The sequence below is a fragment of the Amblyraja radiata genome, chromosome 5 (genome assembly GCF_010909765.2).
Source record: "Amblyraja radiata isolate CabotCenter1 chromosome 5, sAmbRad1.1.pri, whole genome shotgun sequence".
NCBI lineage: Eukaryota > Metazoa > Chordata > Chondrichthyes > Rajiformes > Rajidae > Amblyraja > Amblyraja radiata.
Genome location: NC_045960.1, coordinates 51,224,696 through 51,247,620, shown reverse-complemented (window position 1 = coordinate 51,247,620; position 22,925 = coordinate 51,224,696). Strand labels below are relative to the sequence as shown.

The following is a 22,925-nucleotide window of genomic DNA, read 5'->3' as shown; positions in this document are numbered from 1 at the left end:
TGTTTTACAAACAGATTCATGGTTGATTACGATAACATACTTACTCCCTCAAATGACTTCGGCAGCGAGTGAAGTATGAACTGTTACACGGTTTGAAATCACAGAGCTTTAAAATCTTCACGTAGTCACTCACGTGACTCCGAAGTAAAACAGTAAAATTAAACGAGAATTTACCAGTTTGAAGTTTGATCTGTATTTTATGAGGAGTTACGATGAGGGATTACGTGCCCTCCGCTCCCACCCTCAATAATAGAGATCAAACTGGTAACTAAGCTCTCCTTTTCTTTACTATATTTATTTCAATTACTGTGTCTGTCTGTGATTCCACACCGCTGCTTTGAAGTATGTCGCGCATGCGTGCTGGACGGGTTCTTCACGTAATCCCTCATCGTAACTCCTCATAAAATACAGATCAAACTTCAAACTGGTAAGTTCTCGTTTAATCTTACTATTAATGTTCAGAGTTTTGTCCGAGCCAGCTTTAATAGCCTGATGGCTGTGGGGAAGTAGCTATTCCTGAACCTGGTCGTTGCAGTCTTCAGGCTCCTGTACCTTCTACCTGAAGGTAGCAGGGAGATGAGTGTGTGGCCAGGATGGTGTGGATCCTTGATGATACTGCCAGCCTTTTTGAGGCAGCAACTGCGATAGATCCCCTCGATGGAAGGGAGGTCAGAGCCGATGATAGACTGGGCAGTGTTTACTACTTTTTGTAGTCTTTTCCTCTCCAGGGCCCTCAAGTTGCTGAACCAAGCCACGATGCAACCGGTCAGCATGCTCTCTACTGTGCACCTGTAGAAGTTAGAGAGAGTCCTCCTTGACAAACTGACTCTCCGTAATCTTCTCAGGAAGTAAAGGCGCTGATCTGCTTTCTTAATAATTGCATCAGTGTTCTCGGACCAGGAAAAATCTTCAGAGATGTGCACACCCAGGAATTTGAAGCTCTTGACCCTTTCAACCATCGACCCATTGATATAAACAGGACTGTGGGTCCCCATCCTACTCCTTCCAAAGTCCACAATCAGTTCCTTTGTTTTGCTGGTGTTGAGGGCCAGGTTATTGTGCTGGCACCATATGGACAGTTGCTCGATATCTCTTCTATACTCTGACTTATCCCCTTCAGTGATACGTCCCACAACAGTGGTGTCGTCAACGAACTTGATGATGGAGTTCGCACTAAAACCGGCTACGCAGTCATGAGTATAGAGTGAGTACAGCAGGGGGCTGAGCATGCAGCCTTGAGGTGCTCCCGTACTGATTGTTATCGAGTCTGACACATTTCCACCAATACGAACAGACAGTGGTCTGAGAATGAGGAAGTCGAGGATCCAATTGCAGAAGAATGCGCAGAGACCCAGGCCTGCGAGTTTGGTAACCAGCTTGGAGGGGATGATTGTATTAAATGTCGAGCTGTAATCAATGAATAACAGCCTGACATATGAGTTTTTGTTGTCCAAGTGGTCCAGGGCGGAGTGGAGGGCCAGCGAGATCGCATCCACCATTGATCTGTTGTGTCGGTAAGCGAACTGCAGTTGGGTCCAGGTTTTTGTCGAGGTAGGAGTTGATTTGCGTCATGATCAACCTCTCAAAGCACTTCATCACCACAGGCGTTAGTGCCACAGGTTGAAAGTCATTGAGGCAGTTCATCTTACTCTTCTTGGGCACTCGTATAATTGATGCCCTTTTAAAGCAGGTGGGAACCTCAGACCTCAGAAGTGAGAGGTTGAAAATGTCCGGTTAAACTCCAGCCAGTTGGTCCGCACAGGTTTTTAGAACACGACCGGGTATGCCATCAGGTCCAGGCGCTTTTCGAGGGTTCACGCCTCTGAAGGATTTCCTGATATCGGCCTCTGTGACTGAGACTGAAATACCATCACAGCGAATGTTCACATCACAGCAATTGCCATGAACAAGCTCTACAACTCCCCTACTGAGACCATTCATATAAAAATACAAAGGAAGCAAGAGATAGGAATAGGCCATTGCACAGTGAAATAAAAATTGCACTGAGCCCATATTAGGACAGTTTTCACAATATAACATGGCTGGTAGCGAGATCACAATAAACTGAGTTGCACACCTTGTACATGCTGGTAGATATGGTATTGCCAATTATTTTATATTTTTAATTTCTAATGTTTTATGCTGGTTCAAAATTGAAGAAAATACAGTAATATAAAATAGTACCAATGATCAGTTTAGTTTAGTTTAGAGATACACAGCGTGAAAACAGGCACTTCAGCTCATCAACTCTGTGCCGACCAGTGATCACTCCATACACTGGTTCTATCCTACTCTCAAGGAATAATTTACAGAAGCCAATTAACCTACAAACCTGTACGTCTTTGGAATGTGGTACGGCTTAGGAAACCGGTACACCTGGAGAAAACCCACGAGGTCACAGTGAGAACGTGTAAACACCATACCGACAGCACCCGTGGACATTCGGTGGGCGGCGCGACTCTCGTCAGCAGCGGCCTCTGCAGTCCGTCTGTGTTTTATTATTTTTTGTCTCGTTTTTATGTAGTTTTTTTTTGTTTTTTTTGGGGGGGTATGTGTGTGGGGTGGGGGAGGAGGGGGTAACTTTAAAATCTTTCCCCTGCACGGGAGACCCGGCCTTTTCTTTGTCGGGTCTCCGTTGTCGTTGGGGCTGCAACGTGGAGCGGCCTCCGACAGGAACGACCTGGGGTTCCAGCTGCGGTGCTGCTGACTACTCACCGTCACGGGGTTGGCCGAGTCCGGAGCGGGTGGAGCTGTGGTGGAGCGCTGCTGCCACCCGACCTCCGGAGTTTCGGAGGCTGCAACTGCAGGTTTGGCGGACGGCGGCACCGGGAGCCCGCGGGTCCCTGCTGGGAGACCGCTTTTCGGGGCTTCCGCAACGGCGACTTCTCCCGCCCGAGTTGCGGGGTTGAAGAGCACCTGGAATGGCTGCGGGACTTTGCGAGCGCACGCCGGGGGCTCTAACACCAAGACCCGGTGCGCGACCTTGCATCACCCGGCGTGGCTTTAATGGCCACGGGACAATCGCCATCGCCAGCCGGGTGCTTTGACTTTGACTCTGGCTCTGACATCGGCGGTTGATAAGTTTTTTTTGCCTTCCATCACAGCGATGTGATGGATGTTTGTGTAAACTGTGTTGTGTCTCGGGTCTTTTTGTTTTGTAATGTATGGCTGCAGAAACGACATTTCTCAAGGGGTCCAAATGACAATAAATTGAATTGTATTGAATTGTATTGTATTGTCAGGATCGAACCCGGGTCCCTGGTGCTGTAAGGCAGCAACTCTACTACTGCATCACTGTGCCATCCACTGCAATGCCACTGTGCCACTCGAGAAGGTGTAGGAATGTGTAGAAAGGAGCTGCAGATGTCGGTGTATACCGAAGATAGACACAAAATGCTGGAGTAACTCAGTGGGTTAGGCAGCATCTCTGGAGAAAAAGAACAAATGATGTTTTGGATCGTAACTCTATTTCAGACTGAAAGTAGAGGTGGGGGTGGGGGGAAATAAATTGGAGGCAAGAAAAGGCAAATTCAGTGAGTAATTCAGGATAAACCTTTTCCAGCAAGTGGTTAGATTTTAGGACATAAAATGGTTAAGGTGAACAACTTAGAACCTGGCAGGAGAAAGGAATATGAAGCAATTTGCATAAAACAATTCTCCTTAAACAATGACCTTAAATATATAACATCTAGTTACTTCATCCCTAGCTAGCAGGAGCAAGGGTATGCTGATAGCAAAGTGTGGTTAGATGAATCCCATGTGGAGTATAAATATTGGCTAAGGCTAAATCAGCTGAATGGACTGTAATTTCTAGGCAATTTTATTGAGTATTTAGTTGAACAAATAAATCAGAATAGTAATGGTCCCTTACATTTTCTTTTTACATTGCAGCAGATAAAATGAGCGTTGCTTTATTTTTTCTTTCGTAATTTCACTCGTTGCCAATTATTTAAGAAACAACATGCAATAAAAGAAGAGAGTCATAAAGATAATTTTGCTCATTTTACGCAATGAGATTGGGAGAGTATTGCAAATAAATATTATTGGATTTTCAATTGCTTGTGGCCAAAGCGTAATCAAAAATACCAATGAAGATTTTTCACTATAGAATTTTATAACATTGATTAATTATCAAACCTTTCCATGAACTGATATTTGATGGCAACTTTGAACCTGCTTGTAATGTTAGACTGAGCATATTCCTGTTGATTGGCCATCCACAAACTAATCAATGTGACTTCAGTTGACAAATTCAGCCACTCTTAATATGGACAGAATCGCACTCAGTTCTTTTTAAAATGTGAATGAAATAAACTACAAGCTATAGTGAATGAAGATATGAAATCAAACAACATAGAAACAATTCATTTGCCCTATCATATCCACATCTCCTGTCTGAAAGAACTAAAAGAGCATATCAAATGGGAGCAGGAGTAAAACATCCAGGTCCTCAAACCCACTCTGCCTTTTACCACAAGCACTTTCTACATCACTTAGAAACATAGAAACATAGAAAATAGGTGCAGGAGTAGGCCATTTGGCCCTTCGAGCCTGCACCGCCATTCAATATGATCATGGCTGATCATCCAACTCAGTATCCTGTACCTGCCTTCTCTCCATACCCCCTGATCCCTTTAGCCACAAGGGCCACATCTAACTCCCTCTTAAATATAGCCAATGAACTGGCCTCAACTACCTTCTGCGGGAGAGAATTCCACAGATTCACCACTCTCTGTGTGAAAAAGGTTTTCCTCATCTCGGTCCTAAAAGATTTCCCCTTTATCCTTAAACTGTGACCCCTTGTTCTGGACTTCCCCAACATGGGGAACAATCTTCCTGCATCTAGCCTGTCCAACCCCTTAAGAATTTTGTACGTTTCTATAAGATCCCCCCTCAATCTTCTAAATTCTAGCGAGTACAAACCGAGTCTATCCAGTCTTTCTTCATATGAAAGTCCTGACATCCCAGGAATCAGTCTGGTGAACCTTCTCTGTACTCCCTCTATGGCAAGAATGTATTTCCTCAGATTAGGAGACCAAAACTGTACTTAATTCCCATTTTATGCCCATATCTTTTAACTCGTTTAGTCAACCTTTAATCCATGTTAGATTTAATAGTGATGCAGTAGCAGTGTTAATAGAGTCATAGACATCAATAAATCTAATCTAGAGACCAAAGTTCAAAAGTCAATCCCATTTTTTGATGGGATGGGGTTGGGGTTGGGGGTGGGGAAGTGAAGCTGCCAGCCAGATCTACAAAAGTGGTTTCATGTCTTCTAAACTGGCCCAGAAAGTATTTCAGCTCATGGGGAATTATGGAAGGACAAAAAAAATGCTGGCCTTGCTGATCATAACCACATCACACAAAAAAATGAATTTATTAAAAATACATCCAGTTTTATTTTTATTGTTTTCATAATTTTGAATGTTAATATGAATTTCCAATTGGTAAAAATACCTCGATAAAACTATCTTCCCTTTGTTCCTGAAATGTATGTCTTTTTGATGCAGTTAGGATTGTTTTTCTCTGTATACCGTTCTCTGCCATACCAAGATCATACAGCATGAACTCAATTTAATCCTTGTGGTGCATGAGAGCAAGGGTTCATCTCCTTGAGAAAATGGGGCGGCATGGTGGCACAGTGATAGAGTTGCTGCCTAACAGCACTTACAGCACCAGAGACCCAGGTTCGATCCTGACTATGGGTGCTGTCTGTACGGAGTTTGTACGTTCTCCCCGTGACCGCGTGGTTTTCTTCGAGATCTTAAGTTTCCTCCCACACTCCAAAGACGTATAGGTTTGTAGGTTGTGTTCAAGAAGGAACTGCAGATGCTGGAAGATCGAAGGTACACAAAAATGCTGGAGAAACTCTGCGGGTGCAGCAGCATCTATGGAGCGAAGGAAATAGGCGACGTTTCTGGCCGAAATCAGTCTGAAGAAGGGTTTTGGCTCGAAACGTCGCCTATTTCCTTCGCTCCATAGATGCTGCTGCACCCGCTGAGTTTCTCCAGCATTTTTGTGTACCTTAGGTTTGTAGGTTAATTGGCTTGGTATAAATGTAAATGGTCCCTAGTGTGTGTTAATCTGCGGGGATCGCTAGTCGGTGTGGACTCGTTGGGTTGAAGGGCCTGTTTCTCTAAGGGCCTGTTATATCTCTAAAAAAAATTGTTTGCCTCTGAATATTCGCTACACCATTTTCCAATTGCCACTGTCCACACCAACAACCAAGATCTGCACATTTATATTTGGATTGACCTGTTTTCACTCCTACCTTACCAAAGTATTCTTAGCCAGTGAGACTTACAATATCTCTGGCCTCCTACAATGTTATAATAAGGACCAACAAAAGCTTGAGGAACAACCCTTCATCTTCAGTATGTTGTATTCTACCACTGCTGAATACTGACTTTCTCTGTCTCTATCTTGGGGGAAAACATTGAAATAAGGTTCACTATTTTAAAATACCCATTTAAGGGGGATGAGGCAATTCATTTTCTCTCAGAGGGTCCTTAGTCATTGGAAATGAAAGCTGAGTGGTTGAATATTTTTGAAGCAGAGGACGACAGATATTTGAGAAGCAGGAGGTTAATATGTTATTTTAGAGAGACAGAAATGCAGGAGGCCACAGTCAAATCAGCCATAATCTTATTGAACTATGACCAAAATCCATGCCAACGTTTTATTCTTGTCAGTTAGTAGCGTGAGTAGAGTTATGGAATAAAATTACCAGTACACAGGAGAATGACCATTGCTGAACAATGCATTAAGAGGGTCATGCAATACACAGGATTCAAGAAGCTCTGCCGGTGAAATATTTCCTAAACTGTGGCAGATATTAGCTATGACCGTGTTTCTACTGTAATAAAGTGAGCTATTTAAGCATAGTGGAGCAGATATGCATGAAGGAGCTTAGTAATGAACTCACATGACCATTTACCCAAAGGAAATAATATCTCCAGTGTTTGAATCCACATCCAACCATAAAATAGCTGGGAATATTAAAATAAATATGAACAAACTTCCTTCATTACTGTATTTCTTCCTGTCCTGAAATGTCACCTATCAAAGTCCTCCAGAGATGCTGCCTTACCTGCTGAGTTACTCCAGAATATTGTGATTTTTTGTTCTTCTTTGTTGATTTGTTATGAAACCGTTACTTTCAGAGAAAATATTACAGCACTGCAGGGATTCTGTTATATCACAACATTAACATTATCATCAACTCCCCATACATGCCATCTTACAAAGACAACTGATTTGTACATACAGGAAGAATTGGTTTAAAGAATTGGCTGCATCAGACATTTTGGTCAAATTATCAAAACTGGATCATTTTGATCAATTTAAAAATGAAAGTGAGCATTTTTTTCTGTTCTTCAAAAACAAAGAAGAGAGCAGCTCTATTAATAAAATTGTGATTGATAGTCTAGCATAAATAAATTCCACTAAAGAAGTTGTTTATATCACTATGTACTCAGTTGCATCTAAAGAGGTCTATTATGATCCTACTTACTTTATTAGAGTATAATTTAGTTTAATTTATATAGCATTCAAATGCTTAGGGAATGTTGAGGCCCAAATATCCAATTTCATAGTTCTATATCAGGTAAATATACAGTCATAAAATCAGAGAAATGTCTGGCGTGAAAAGGGACCATTCTGCCCATTAGACAACAGTTGAGTTTCTTCCACAACTCATCTCTCAATCCATAGATTGTAGTTTATCACTCTTCAAGTACTCATCTAATGATGGCAGTTTATGCTACAAAAAAGAAGATTTATATGGAGGCACAATGAACTGCAGGTGCTGCAGCAAAATGCAAAGTGCTGGAGTAACTCGGCAGGTCAAGCAGCACCTCTGGAGGAAATTGACCTGAGACATTTCAGTCTGACGAAGGATTCTGACTCAAAATATTCCCTCCAGAGATGCAGCCAGACCCACTGAGTTACTCCAATTCTTTGTGTTTTGAGGAAAATTTATATCGTTGGTAGACTTTGGGCAGAATGATGTTTACCTCTTCTCCCCTCTAATTCTTCTCCCAATTAACTTACATTTGTAGCCCCTCATTATTCACTGCTGCTAAGGGAAAGTGGTCCTTCTTAGTTACCCTTTCTAGGCCTCTCATATCTTCATACTTTGTCCCTCAAGCTACATCCTTGCCTCCAATCAACAGCATTCACATTGCTGCCTCCAGTTTATTGAACCAACATAATATGATTCCTTCCCCTCAAACAATATTATTTCATGTCCTATTTTAATATTATCCTGGCATAAACATTGCTGTTGAATTAATTTACTGGAACCAAATATTCATAATCTTAGCCAGGATAATAGGTATTTTATTAATTAGGTGTTTTTTTAGATTGGAAATAAAAAAAGAGAGACTAAATATCCCTTTATCAAAGCTGCATTATGTTCATTCCATAGTCAAAGGACGTTTCAGGCAGGATCATTTTGTTCTGCAAAAGCATTGTTTTTTTAATTATACTGAGCACCACGCATTTTGCTCTTGATACATAATGATCACATTAAATAGTAATGAAAAGTTTGCACAGTGTAATATTTTCTCCAGTCACTCTATTATTTTGAGATTCTCTGTACACCAAGATCCAGCAACCTGAGATTGACACCACCAAAATTTATAAGCAATGAATTTATAATGTATAACCATTATAAGTAAAAAAACATTTGTACCTGTAATCCCTCAATGGCTAATCGGAGCATACTCGGTGTTAATTTAGAGGCTTGCTTGAAAGTAAAGTTGCTCCAGTCTATTATCAAAATAAATCCATTCACTTGCAGTTCTGGGTCTTCAATCATTGCTTCCAATGATAGCAGGATGGCACGCAAAATATCTATTAATGTATACCTGAAAATGGAGACACAATTAATTATATTTGTACACCAATTCGTTTGTCAAGCAACCATTCAGCTTAAATTTGGAAGTATGGCAAAATAGCCAATATGCTGTAGAATCAGTAATCTAGTTCTAATTAAAAATCAAATGTGAAAAATCAAATTCTGACAATTTCTGAAATGTTATATAAGTTTATACAATATTAATATGTAAACAATTATAATAACATATATGTGATGATCATGACCATGAAGCTATAAAGTGATTGATAAACCTAATTACGGCATTATCATCCTTTAGGAAAGGAAAGGAAACATGCTTGTTATCTTGACTGATGTACACATGACTCCAAACCTGCTGTGGTGCGACTGATTCTTATGGAAATGAGTCAATTAAACAGCAACAAAAAAATGTATAGGAATAAAATCAGATCATTCACAAGATGACTAATATCACAACTTAAGCATAGATACAAATATTTTAAGTGCAGATAATTTCCAAAACCTTCTATTATCCCCATTCTTTATTTGCCTGACCTGCAGAATATTTCTTGCACTTTGCTTTATTTCAGATTTCCAACATCTGCAAAATGTTATCTTTGCATGAATGGTAACAGACAGTTAAATAACTAATAAGAGGAGCGTGCTTCATCAAAATCAGCATCCTTAATGATGTCAAAATTAGCAGCCAGAAATGCCGAATGGATCATCTTTGTAGGTCTCCACCTAAAGTGGGCAAACACTGTCCTGATTAATATTGTGCAATGATGTAAAATGGAAAAAAAATCTGAGGGATGCAAAGTGGCTGTCCACTTGCTATTAAATGTTTTACAAGATCACATAGGCAATAAGTCAGAATGATCATTAGCAGTTCATGTTGCTTTAAATACTCATGTGATGTATGTATTAATAATGAGAACAGCATTTAATGGTCATCTCTTATTGACCATCATTGCAGGGATGAATCGGACATTGAAAGAGGTGGGATTAATTAAACATCACACGGATGATAATCAGCAAATTGTGTGTGGGTCAGGATTGGGTTGTCAGTTTTTGGAAGTTTGTACCTTCGCACATTTTCCAACTCAACATCTTTAAGTATCAAAATATACCAATGATCCTACAATCAAATAGCTGTCAGCTTGAACCGAAGCAGAAATATTAACATTATTTATCTATAGGTTTAATTCCTACCAACAAAGCAATGTGGAGGTGGAGGGTAGGAATCGACTGAAGGAGATATAAATGACTTTGGGAATTTGGAGATCATGCACTGTTCTGTGGGGTGGGGTCGTTGGGGAATTCAGCAAAAGATGCAGGATATAGATCAGCAGTTAAATTAAGAAGATAAAGGCGGGTATGAATGAGTTGGTATTTATATGCTCTTAACATTGCAGTTGAACTGAGACAGCTAGAGCAGTGATATTTGGAGGCAAACAAAAACTAGGAAAAATTGGAACAGGGCTTTTAATATTCTTTTTATAAAAATAAATTAGAACTGTTCTATAAATTAAAGAAAATCTTCAACACTGAAATCGGCTTTTTGCCCAATTATTCTATGCCAGTGATTTTTGTGTCAATTAAACTTCCCCTCTACCCCACCTCATCTTGCCCTTCGTTACATCCTATTATTTTCTCCATCATGTATTTATTGGTTTCCCCCTTTAATGCATCTATGTTTTATGAATTGCCTAATCCCTGTAATAACGGCTTCCATAATATTTACTAAGCCAAAGTTTTTTTTAAATCCTTCTGCATTTTTTATTGGAATTCTTGCTGACTATCAATGGGTCGAACTTTTGTGCTTTCCCTTTTATTGGAAATATCTTCTCTGCCTCGATGCTTCGTTACAGAATAATGCCTCGTTACAGAATAATCACCAACTTTCCTTTTTCTTGGAGAAGTCCCAGCCATTCCTGCTAAATATATCGACCGAGTTTATGTAAATAATTTTTGCAACTTCTACAATCTCTCTGTATATTTTTTTCTGACCAAAAAGACCAAAACTATGCACAGTTGTTCAAAGTGTAATCGAATCAAGTTTCAATATAAATTTAACATAACTTATCTCTATTTTTGTTATTATTTTACAAGATAAAAAATAAATAAGCAGCCCACTATAGACTGACTGCTATGTTATGCTAAGCCAATTGCAATGTGAAAAACAGGAATTAATGCAAGATGATGGAACCTTGAGAAGCAACAACATCACACGAATATTACACATTGAATTTAGGAGAGTATCCAAAGATGCTGCTGGATATCACAGAATCATAAATTTGTGGAATGATGACAGCACTGATAGAGGCCATTCAGCCCATTGTGTCTGCACCAGCTCTTCGATAGAGCTGCTCTCTCATTTCATCCTCCAGCCCTTTCTCCATAACCTTACAATTTTTATCTCCATCATATTCGTCCTTCTTAAGAGCTACAATGAAAAGTGCCTTTATCTTATCTGCAGGCAATGCATTCAAGATTCAAACTTAATACTATTCCCTTTTGTTTTATACTTGTGACCTCTTGTCCTCAAACATTCCAATCAAAGAGAATGCCTTCGAGTCTGTCTCAGCATTTTGTATACTTTTTGTCAAACCTTCGTTTGCTCCATGGGAAGCAGCCCTAGCCTCGCTGATCTATCCTTGTAGATGTCAATCCAGAAACCATCCTCATAAATGATTTCTCAATCCTCTCTGAAGCCTCTGCATTTTTCCTATAAAGTGGCGACTTGAACTGAACATTCTCGTTCAGGCTTAATAATGGTCTTGAAAACATCAGCACAAGGTTGTGCCACAGCAAAAGCAGAAAATAAAATACTAGATTGTATATACAGCCAAAGGATGCAACCCTGATTATTACTCTGATTAATAAAAAGCAGCCTAGGCTATTGATCCAAAGACCTGAGATTGAATCTCATCCTGGCATCTGGTGAATTGCCCTATAACTGAGCAAATACATTTGGACTAAATATCCAGTAATAGAAATGGTAACCACAAAACTGATGGATTGTCATTTAAAAAAAGGTTCACTAATGTCCTCCGAGGAAGGATAGTTGCTATTGTTGCCAGGCTGCTCTATATGTAATAATGTATCAATGTGATTGACATGACTAATTTGAAATAGCCTAGCAAACCAGGGACAATAAGAGGTGGACAATAAAGACCAGCCTTGCCAGCAGCATCCTCTTCCTGAAAATATATAATGAAAAGAAAGAGAGCTTAAGACTGAAGATGAACTGTATAGAATAATGACCTGGTTCCATCTAAAGAAGTATAAATGATTCCTGTTGCTCCACTAAAAGGGGAAAAGGAACAGATGCAAAGATTTAACTTCATAACTATTGTAATGCAAGAGTACAATGGAAGTAAATAGCCATTGTAAAATCTGGACTTTTCTGATAACTAGAGCAATTGAATTACATAAGTATTAAAGCAACATATGAAGTTCTCTGAATTTTGGATCCAATTAGGTAAATTGTAATAACTGTTCTAAGTTCAGTGTTGCTTAAGTATTCCAATCTATTTTTTTTTTTTTTTTTAAATGTGTGCTGCTGTCTAGTTTGGAGACATTACGGTTTCTTAATAAACTTTACCTTTCAAATGAGATTACATTATTGTTAATAATATTCACTTTCAATTATAATCAGACAGGCTGCTGCAATGAATAAGCCCGAGAGTTGGACAAAAAATCATTATAATCTGTAGTCTTTACTTTGCTGGATGTATATTGTATTATAAACTATTACAAAATTGCAAGTTATGACAGAATATGCAAAATAGACATTCTGGTTCAAAATACTTTAATTTTTGAGGAATTACATATGATGTTGTTAAGAAGTTCATTATGCCTTGATTCAGCCAAATTATAAGAACCATCTTCAAAATTGACAAGTTGAAACAATTAGTTTGCCAGACTATTTTGGTGTAGTAATATGCAAGCTAATCACAAAAATGGGTTTGCAATCAATAACTCTGTAAAAAGAAGTGCCATAAGCTTTTTGTTGTGTTTAATGTAGAAATCATCCATAAATTTGCAGTCCTTGTTTGCTGAATTGCAGTGGAAAAAAAATTACAGGAGTTTCCAGAAAGTGTTAAAGCTACAATTGATTGCACCCATAAAATCAACATAAGGCTCCACTGAAGTGTCATGGCAACCAAGAAGTCTGCAGCCTCATTATAGAAAATATGATTAAATTATGCATGCTTCATTTTTATGTTTTGTTAAATTGAGAAAAAAATGATGCAATAGAAATTGTGTCCATTAGGCAGTTATATATATGTTGAAAACAAATCTTTCTTTTAATTTAAATTTCACATACCTCGAGAAATAATAGCCTTATGGGGCTGTCATTTCTGCAAAACTGATATAATGGGCTGATTCACTGTCCCATTAGTATGTGAAATGTGCCAATATCCAGGTTTTGCAACATATGTTGGAATAGGGGAGACAAGAAATACAATCCTCATCTCATCAACTCCTTTAATAGATCTGTTCTAAATTATATTACATTATTAATAAGCCACATGCGGTCCGTATCCTCCTCACCTGCCTACCTTACAAATATGTAGCTGATCAATTTGGAGATAGTATGAGTTAATCTGTCCATTATAAATGCCTGCAGAAATCTTTATTTAAATAATACCAAATTTTTTTTAAATGCCTTATTTCTGCATCAATATTAGCATGTAGATAGGCACTCATATCATGCAAACATAAAATGACACAAAGTGCTGGAGTAACTCAATGGTCCGACAGCCTCTCTGGACAACGTGACTAGCCCTTGCGCCCACCCCCGCTCTATCCCCATTACTCTATCCCACCCCCTCCACACCTTATTTTTGTCTCAAATGCAAAGCAAAAATCCTCAGCTTTGACCTGATTATTTGCTACTTTTAACTTCAGTAGTAAATCTTGCACTCGGGAAAAAAACATGGCACGGTGACGGTGATAATTAGCACCACCCTCATGATTGAGAGGATTTTGAGTTTGGTTTTTAAATCCATCACAATTTAATTGGCAAGTGTTGCAGTATGTCAATTTATGGAATCATGCTGCGTTATTAATATATATTGGTTAAGGAATACATTTTGTTTAATAGTACATGTGTAAATGTCCTCTGCGGTACTGATTGTGGATGAACAGCCATGATCACATTGAATGGCGCTAGCTCGAAGGGCCGAGTGGCCTACTCCTGCACCTATTGTCTATGTATCTATGTAAAGAAGTGTTCGTATTTTATTCCCATCCATTTCATGCAAAGATGGTTATATCTAATTGTTATTTGCCTGTTTCCCACCGTAAGTAAATCCATGATCCTAAAAGCTAGGATATTTCTCGGTAAAAGAGGCTAGTATCAGGGGTGAAATGTTTCCGAGCATTCCAGCTAAATTAGAAATGATTAGATATAATGCTGCTATATTTAGAGGAGGGGTAAAGGGAAGGAGGTTGTGATGGAGCCGCTTTTCAGATGGATTTATGCAGCTTTGTACCTGCTCTGGTCCCAGTTGGAAGCGAAGAGGACCAAGATTTTCCTGCCATAATGATCCAGGTTAGAAAGCACACCGGGGAAACCATCTTTCAGCGCCTGTTTGATCCCTGGGTCGGTGGCTTTGAAGTTCTTGAACATGTCCAGGTTCTGCTGACGATACTCGAAATATTGAGCCAGGAGACGGAACGCCTCGAAATGGTTGAACTTTCGGGCTCGGAGAAACTTTAAGATGAAAGCATCATCAGTCCGAAGGAAACCGATGTCTGGTCGGGTGATAATCATATCTCGCACTTCCTGGATGTCTTGATGTAAGGTGTCCGGATTCTCATTCAGCTCGAGTTTAGCTTTCTCCAGAGTTTCTGGCGAAAGCCCTGCCTGTAAATGAGTCATTGTTCTCCCGCTGCCTTTGTAATATGTGCAGGGTATGTCTGTGCAAAATCCGTGCGGCGAACAGGCTCACCAACCTGCCTTTTAGCTTCCGATCATCATCCTCGCTGTTGATCTTTCCTCCTCCAGAATCGTGCGAATTCAGTAACACGGTCGAAATACCTACATGAAAAATGTAGAGGATCGACAACAGTCGTTGTAACCCAGCGCTGAGAGATCCGACTGACTAGCGCGCATTGAGGAGATATATGCACCTCAGATCAATATACCAGCCATCACATTGCAGAATACGATTCCTATCATCACCCAGCCAATGCGGCAGTCTGCAGCAGAATGTATCTAAATCTCCAGCAACTGTTTCATGGCATTTCAGAAGAAATGTCTTCGCACGGTTGCTTGGATAGATCCACGTCGACCTGAAGCTGCCCCACACGCATTGTACATCTCTTTCGCCCGTGTGCATGTGTGTGGGATTTTTCTCCTGTTGTTTCGTCTCAGTGTCTCTGCGCCCTGCTGCTGCGTCCTATCAGGTTTACGTCAGTGCTGGAGGTGGTGGTGAAAGTGACTTGATGTAATTTCACCGAAAACCTGGGCGTACAATGGCTGGGGAAGGGAAAGCGAACCGCGCCACCTGCTCCCCTCCAACCCAGCCCAAATGCTCTGCTTATTCATTATTGAGGGGGGAAAAAACCCGTATCCTTTCATTTCTCTCCGGGAATAAAGGTCATACCAGTTTCCATAAAATTGGAAACTGAATTGGCGGCGTAATGACATAATAGCATTTCATGTGCATTAAATTAAAGCCATCATTTGTGCCGTTTTCCAAATGCAGACTGGAGTGTGTTCAGAAATATTTAAAACCCTGCCTTCATTTAAATGCATTGTTTTAAAACCCCACCTCGATGGCAGAGGCGGAATTGTTATAAGATGTATTTCCAGATATTTTACATGATTTTGTTATTAATATTTCAGCTACGAATGCCGGAGCTTCTTTCGAATAAAACTGCAGACATTAAAGTGAGGTTGAGACATGTCCAAAGTCCTGCTGGAGACAAGATCCGAACAGTCCCTCACCCTCCTATTCTATTACATATTAGAGCGAATGAACCATTCATTGTAAACCTGCAGCCTTGGATTCAATAAAAAATGACACGGGTGACGCATACCTTACACTTCCTTACTGAGCGAAAAGTAGCAAGAGCCAATGTTGGACACACAAGAAACTACAGATGCTGGAATCTTGAGCAAAAAACGAAGTGCATTTGTGAAGAATTTAAGAGACCAAATTTCGGGTAGGGATTTTTTTCGGACTGATTGGAATGTGGAGGGTGGGAGAACGCTGAAGAAATATGAAGGTGGGACAAAGCCTGACAAGCTGATAGCTAATGTGGGGAGGGGGGGGGGGGGAGTTGATTAGCAAATGGGTGGAGTAGTGACAAAGGCTAGAGATGAAAGGGGCCAAAAGGGCGTGAGATCAGGGAAGCAGAGGGGGAGTGAGAAAAAAAAATGGGAGGGAGGGCTGTAGGTGGAAATGGACGGATGGAGAGGAAGGAGGGGTGGATAAATGGGAAGAATGGGATTCGAGAATGGGAGATGAATGTGCAAAGGAAGGAAAAGGAGCAGGGTGATGCGGTGGTGAGAGATGGTGGGAGAAATATGAGTACACATGGGGAAGATACATGGCAATGTATGGTGGTTGAAATGGCAATTTCAATCCTTTCCATTGTCATTACTACACTGGCAGGGAGGAGTGACCGAATTTACACAGTCAATAACAAAAGCAAATCTTCCAGTCATTATTTCCAGTTTAATTGATTCCATAGACAATAGACAATAGGTGCAGGAATAGGCCATTCAGCCCTTCGAGCCAGCACCGCCATTCAATGGGATCATGGCTGATTATCCTTAATCAGTACCCCGTTCCTGCCTTCTCCCCATAATCTCCTGACTCTGCTATCTTTAAAAGCCCTATCTAGCTCTCTCTTGAAAGTATCCAGAAAACCTGCCTCCTCCACCCTCTGAGGCAGAGAATTCCACAGACTCACCACTCTCCGTGAGAAAAAGTGTTTCCTCGTCTCCATTCTAAATGGCTTACTCCCTATTCTTAAAATGTGGCCCCTGGTTCTGCACTCCCCCAACATTGGGAACATGTTTCCTGCCTCAAGCGGGTCCAAACCCTTAACAATCTTATATGTTTCAATGAGATCCCCTCTAATCCTTCTAAACTCTAGAGTGTACAAGCCCAGCTGCTCCATTCTCTCAGCATATGACAGACCCGCCATCCCAGGAATTAACCTTGTAAACCTACGCTGCACTCCCTCAATAGCAAGAATGTCCTTCCTCAAATTAGGGGACCAAAACTGCGCACAATACTCCAGGTGTGGTCTCACCAGGGCTCTGTACAACTACAGAAGGACCTCTTTGCTCTTATATTTGATTTTTCTTGTTATAAAGGCCAACATGCCATTTGCTTTCTTCACTGCATGCTGTACCTGCATACTTACTTTCATAGACTGATGTACAAGGACCCCCAGATCCCGTTGTACTTCCCCTTTTCCCAACTTGACGCCATTTAGATAGTAATCTGCCTTCCTGTTTTTGCTACCAAAGTAGATAACCTCACATTTATCTGCATTAAACTTCATCTGCCACGCATCTGCCCACTCCCCCAACCTGTCCAAGTCACCCTGCATTCTCATAGCATCCTCCTCACAGTTCATACTGCCACCCAGCTTTGTGTCATCTGCAAACTCGCTAATGTTACTTTGAATCCCTTCATCCAAATAATTGATGTATATTGTAAATAGCTGCGGTCCCAGCACAGAGCCTTGCGGTACCCCACTAGTCACTGCCTGCCATTCTGAAAGGGACCCGTTAATCCCTACTCTTTGTACACGCTGGAATTCAGAAGATTGAGGGGGGATCTTATAGAAACTTACAAAATTCTTAAGGGGTTGGACAGGCTAGATGCAGGAAGATTGTTCCCGATGTTGGGGAAGTCTAGAACAAGGGGTCACAGTTTTAGGATAAGAGGGAAGTCTTTTAGGACCGAGATGAGAAAATCATTTTTTACACAGAGAGTGGTGAATCTGTGGAATTCTCTGCCACTGAAGGTAGTTGAGGCCAGTTCATTGGCTATATTTAAGAGGGAGTTAGATGTGGCCCTTGTGGCTAAAGGGATCAGGGGGTATGGAGAGAAGGCAGGGATGGGATACTGAGTTGGATGATCAGCCATGATCATATCGAATGGCGGTGCAGGCTCGAAGGGCCGAATGGCCTACTCCTGCACCTATTTTCTATGTTTCTATGTTTCCTGTCTGCCAACCACTTCTCTATCGATGTCAGCACTCTACCCCCAATACCATGTGCCCTAAATTTGCCCACTAATCTCCTATGTGGGACCTTATCAAATGCTTTCTGAAAGTCCAGGTACACTACATCCACTGGCCCTCCCTAGTCCATTTTCCTAGTTACATCTTCAAAAAATTCCAGAAGATTAGTCAAGCATGATTTCCTCTTCGTAAATCCATGCTGACTCGGACCGATCCAGTTACTGCTATCTAAATGTGCGGCTATCTCATCTTTTATAATTACGCAGCTGAAAAACAACCACTAAATTGCCAATTTACACTGGCCACAATCTCTTGCCCCAGGACGGAGTCACAGACAACTAATAGAGTTAAAGGTACATCACAATTTATAACTCTAGTTGGTATCAACTTAAATTTAACTGGATGGATGAGAAACCGCAATTTCTCAGATGTTAGTTTTGCGGCTGAAACCGCTAATTTAGCAAGATTTAGCGTTTTTGGAATATCATCCAGATAAGCCATGAATATGTATTTTTGAGCTTTGAGCAGCCCAAGCCCTGGCTTGGTAATGTAGTAAATAACCTGGGAGCTGAAGTTAGCCCATTTTGCAACGCTTTAACTGCTATCGTTGCCTGTTACTTACAAAATTCGTAAGGGGTTGGACAGGCTAGATGCAGGAAGATTGTTCCCCATGTTGGGGAAGTCCAGAACAAGGGGTCACAGTTTAAGGATAAGGGGGAAATCTTTTAGGACCGAGATGAGAAAACCATTTTTCACACAGAGAGTGGTGAATCTCTGGAATTCTCTGCCACAGAAGGTAGTTGAGGCCAGTTCATTGGCTATATTTAAGAGGGAGTTAGATGTGGCCCTTGTGGCTAAAGGGATCAGGGGGTATGGAGAGAAGGCAGGTACAGGATACTGAGTTGAATGATCAGCCATGATCATATTGAATTGCGGTGCAGGCTCAAGGGCCAAATGGCCTACTCCTGCACCTATTTTCTATGTTTCTATGTTTCTATCCAGCTAAATTTCAAATATCTCCGGTGAACCCTGTGAATGGGAACTGAATAGTATACATCTTTGAGATCGATGCGTGCCATAAAGTATCCTATGGAATATCCGCTATTAGACAGTAACAAAGTTTCTCTTAAAAAAATTATACTGCACATGTGAATGTGAGTTAATCAAGGGTGATCCATGAGAATGAAAATCAGTTGTTTAATAGTAACAAATTTCCATATTCTGAAAGTCTCTGTTGCACATACGAGTTAAATCAAAGATGAACCGACATCTTCCACCATTCACCAAATTCCCGAGCCTGTCTCGGAAGGTAATTCTGGCCATAATACTGAGCCTGCCTTGAAAGACAACTCTGGCCATAATACTGGGCCTGCCTTGAAAGACAACTCCGGCCATGATACTGACCCTGCCTCGAAAGACAACTCTAGCCATATCCCTGAGTTTGTCTCAGAAGGCAATCCTGGCTGTCATACTGAGCCTGCCTCAAAAGACAACTCGGGCCCTAGTTCCAAGCCATGCTTGGAACCCTTGTATACTGTGCAAATCAATCACATGTTATTAATGAATCGGAATTTTATCATTGTCATTTGTACAAAAAACAAGCGTAAGTATTACCAACTTGTAAATGGTCCACATACCCCATGTTTCGGATGAACCAGCCCCACCTTCCTCCATGGCTACCAGTGGTCTTATGGTAAGCCCAAAGGCCCCTGATGTGGGTTCTATTCCCGTCCTTGATTGAAGAGTAGGACTGGTGGGGTGTGTAGATTCCATATTTCCTGAGACCGGCTTGGACCTTGGCCTGAAAGACCTCTGCCCAGCTTTCCAGCTGCCACCAGCATCAGTGAACTGCTTACTGCCGATGAGGCGTGGGGTGTGTTGTCGCCGAAACGATGAAGCTTTGTTCGTCGTTGGTACTTTGATTAGTCCGACAGCTTTTGCTTCCTCATCCAGGTATACCTGTTGGATAAATCTTACCTGAAGCGAAGCTTCGGCGGCTGGTTTCTTTTTTCCCATGTCACCCCTGGTAGCGCTGTTCACTGCCGGCCGTGAGGGGAACTCTGGCCCTTTCCGGGTTTTCTGCCCACGGCAGTAACTCTTTTGTTTGCGAGTATTTCCTTGGAGCCATATGCATGTGCTCCAGTATGTTTCACGGACATACTTCGAATTTGAAGTCAGTTACACACTGACCACTCGCACTCCCCTCCACAGCGAGGGAGATTTCGTAGGCAGCCCTGACACAGGTGCTGCCGCAGGCCCCTGAGGATACCTGCGCTGACATGGCCCCTCCTACGGACCTATATCAGGATTTTTGCTCTGAGTCAGACAGGAACTGACCTCGAATGCTCCCCTCCTCAGAGAAGGATACCTTGTGCAGCCTTGTAACAGGTGCCGTTGCCATGGGCCCCCAGGAGACCCACGGTGATATAACTCCCTCCTTTGGAGCATATCATTGTGGAGCACCTCTCCATCAGGTGCTCCATGTGGGTTAGAACATTTAAAAACACTACCCATTGAAGGAGGGGATCCTCTCCATCAGGAAACCTCCTGGCGACTCCTCTTCCCTACGCACCCCTCCTCAGAGAGGGAGATATAATTTTGTGGCTAACCCTCCAAGCGGGGTTGCCTAGGTGCTATCGGCACCAGTCTGAAGCCGCTGGCTCCACCGCCAGCGATTCGGAAAGTGAATTAAACCGCCGCCCGCTATCCGCACTTCCACGGTCTCCGTAGCGGGTTCCCCGCGGTCCGTGGCCGGGCTTCCACGAGGTCATGACCGCGATTCCCTGCGGTCCGACTGTGATTCCCCGCGGTCCATAAAGGTTTCCCCGCGGGCCGCCCGGCATTCGCCCCGAAATCCAACAGGAAACTCTGTAAGGAGAGATTCCTACAAGAAAGCACATAACCCGGGAATAAGTTTAAAACCTACCTTGCAGGTTGAAACTTACCGCTGGCAGGAGCAGCGCCCTGTCAGTCAGCCGTTTCGCATTGCGCTAGACGTAATGACGCGCATGCGGGCTGACGGCTATCTTCACATAGTCACTCACGTGACTCCGAAGTAAAATCTACAATTGGAGAGGGAGAAGAGTAAATCGGAGGTGTCAGTGTTACAGTTGAATAAAGGGAACTATGGAGCCATGAGGGAAGAGCTGGCCAAAGTTGACCGGAAAGATACCCTAGTAGGGATGACAGTGGAACAACAATGGCAGGTATTTCTGGGAGTAATACAGAAGATGCAGGGTCAGTTCATTCCAAAGAGGAAGAAAGATTCCAACGGGAGTAAGAGGCGACAGTGGCTGACAAGGGACGTCAGGGACAGTATAAAAATAAAAGAGAAGAAGTACAAAGTAACAAAGATGGGCGGGAAGCAAGAGGATTGGGTATTGTTTAAAGAGCAACAGAAGATTACTAAAAAGGCAATACAGGGAGAAAATATGAGGTACGAAGGTAAGCTAGCCAAGAATATAAAGGAGCATAGTTAAAGATTCTTTCGGCATGTGAAGAGGAAAAAATTAGTGAAGACCAAAGTTGGGCCCTTGAAGACGGAAAAAGGTGAATTTATTATGGGGAACAAGGAAATGACAGATGAGGAACATGTACTTTGGATCCGTCTTCACTAAGGAGGACATAAAAAGCTTCAAGATGTTCTAGTGGCCAGAGGATCTGCGGTGATGGAGGAACTGAAGGAAATCCATATTAGGCAGGAAATGGTGTTGGATAGACTGATCGGACTGAAGGCTGATGAATCCCCAGGGCCAGATGGTCTGCATCCCAGGGTACTTAAGAAAGTGGCTCTAGAAATTGTGGATGCATTGGTGATAATGTTCCTATGTTCTATAGATTCAGGATCAATTCCTGTGGATTGGAGGGTAGCTAATGTTATCCCACTTTTTAAGAAAGGAGGGAGAGAGAAAACAGGGAATCATAGACCAGTTAGCCTGACATTGGTGGTAGAGAAGATGCTGGAGTCAATTATAAAAGATGAAATAGCGACACATTTGGATAGCAGTAACAGGATCGGTTCGAGTCAGCATGGATTTACGAAGGGGAAATCATGCTTAACTAATCTTCTGGAATTTTTTGAGGATGTAACTAGGAAAATGGACAAGGGAGAGCCAGTGGATGAAGTGTACCTGGACTTTCAGAAAGCAGTTGATAAGGTCCCACATAGGAGATTAGTGGGAAAAATTAGAGCACATGGTATTGTGGGTAGAGCAATGACATGGATAGAAAATTGGTTGGCAGACAGGAAGCAAAGAGTAGGGATTAACGGGTCTCTTTCAGAATGGCAGGCAGTGACTAGTGTGGTGCCGAACGGCTCGGCGTTGGGACCACAGCTATTTACAATATACATCAATGATTTAGATGAAGGGATTCAAAGTAACATTAGCAAATTTGCAGATGACACAAAGTTGGGTGGCAGTGTGAACTGTCAGGAGAATGCTATGAGAATGCAGGGTGACTTTGACAGGTTGGGTGAGTGGGCAGATGCATGACAGATGCAGTTTAATGTGGATAAATGTGAGGTGATCCACTTTGGTAGCAAAAATAGGAAGTCAGATTACTATGGAAAAGGTGTCGTTGGGAAAAGGGGAAGTACAACGGGATCTGAAGGTCCTTGTTCATCAGTCAATGAAAGTAAGCATGCAGGTACAGCAGACAGTGAAGAAAGCGAATGGCATGTTGGCCTTTACAACACGAGGAGTTGAGTATAGGAGAAAATAGGTCCTTCTGCAGTTGTATAGGGCCCTAATGAGACCACACCTGGAGTATTGTGTGCAGGGTAGCGTAGGTATACAATGTTAATTCCCGGGATGGCGGGACTGTCATATGCTGAGAGAATGGAGTGGCTGGGCTTGTATACTCT

The 22,925-nt window shown here is 41.8% G+C and overlaps 1 protein-coding gene across 1 annotated transcript in view; it reads right to left on the bottom strand.

Annotated features, from left to right (window-relative positions):
• clvs2 (clavesin 2) overlaps window positions 1–15,290 on the bottom strand; it is a 58,115-nt gene extending 42,825 nt beyond the window's left edge. The window contains exons 1-2 of the mRNA XM_033021197.1: window positions 14,344–15,290; window positions 8,696–8,870 (exon numbers count right to left, since the gene is read on the bottom strand). Of these exons, the coding sequence (XP_032877088.1) occupies window positions 8,696–8,870; window positions 14,344–14,732 (564 nt within the window). The 5' untranslated portion in view covers window positions 14,733–15,290. The remainder of the gene's footprint in view (window positions 1–8,695; window positions 8,871–14,343) is intronic.
• Between the last annotated feature and the right edge of the window lie 7,635 nt (window positions 15,291–22,925).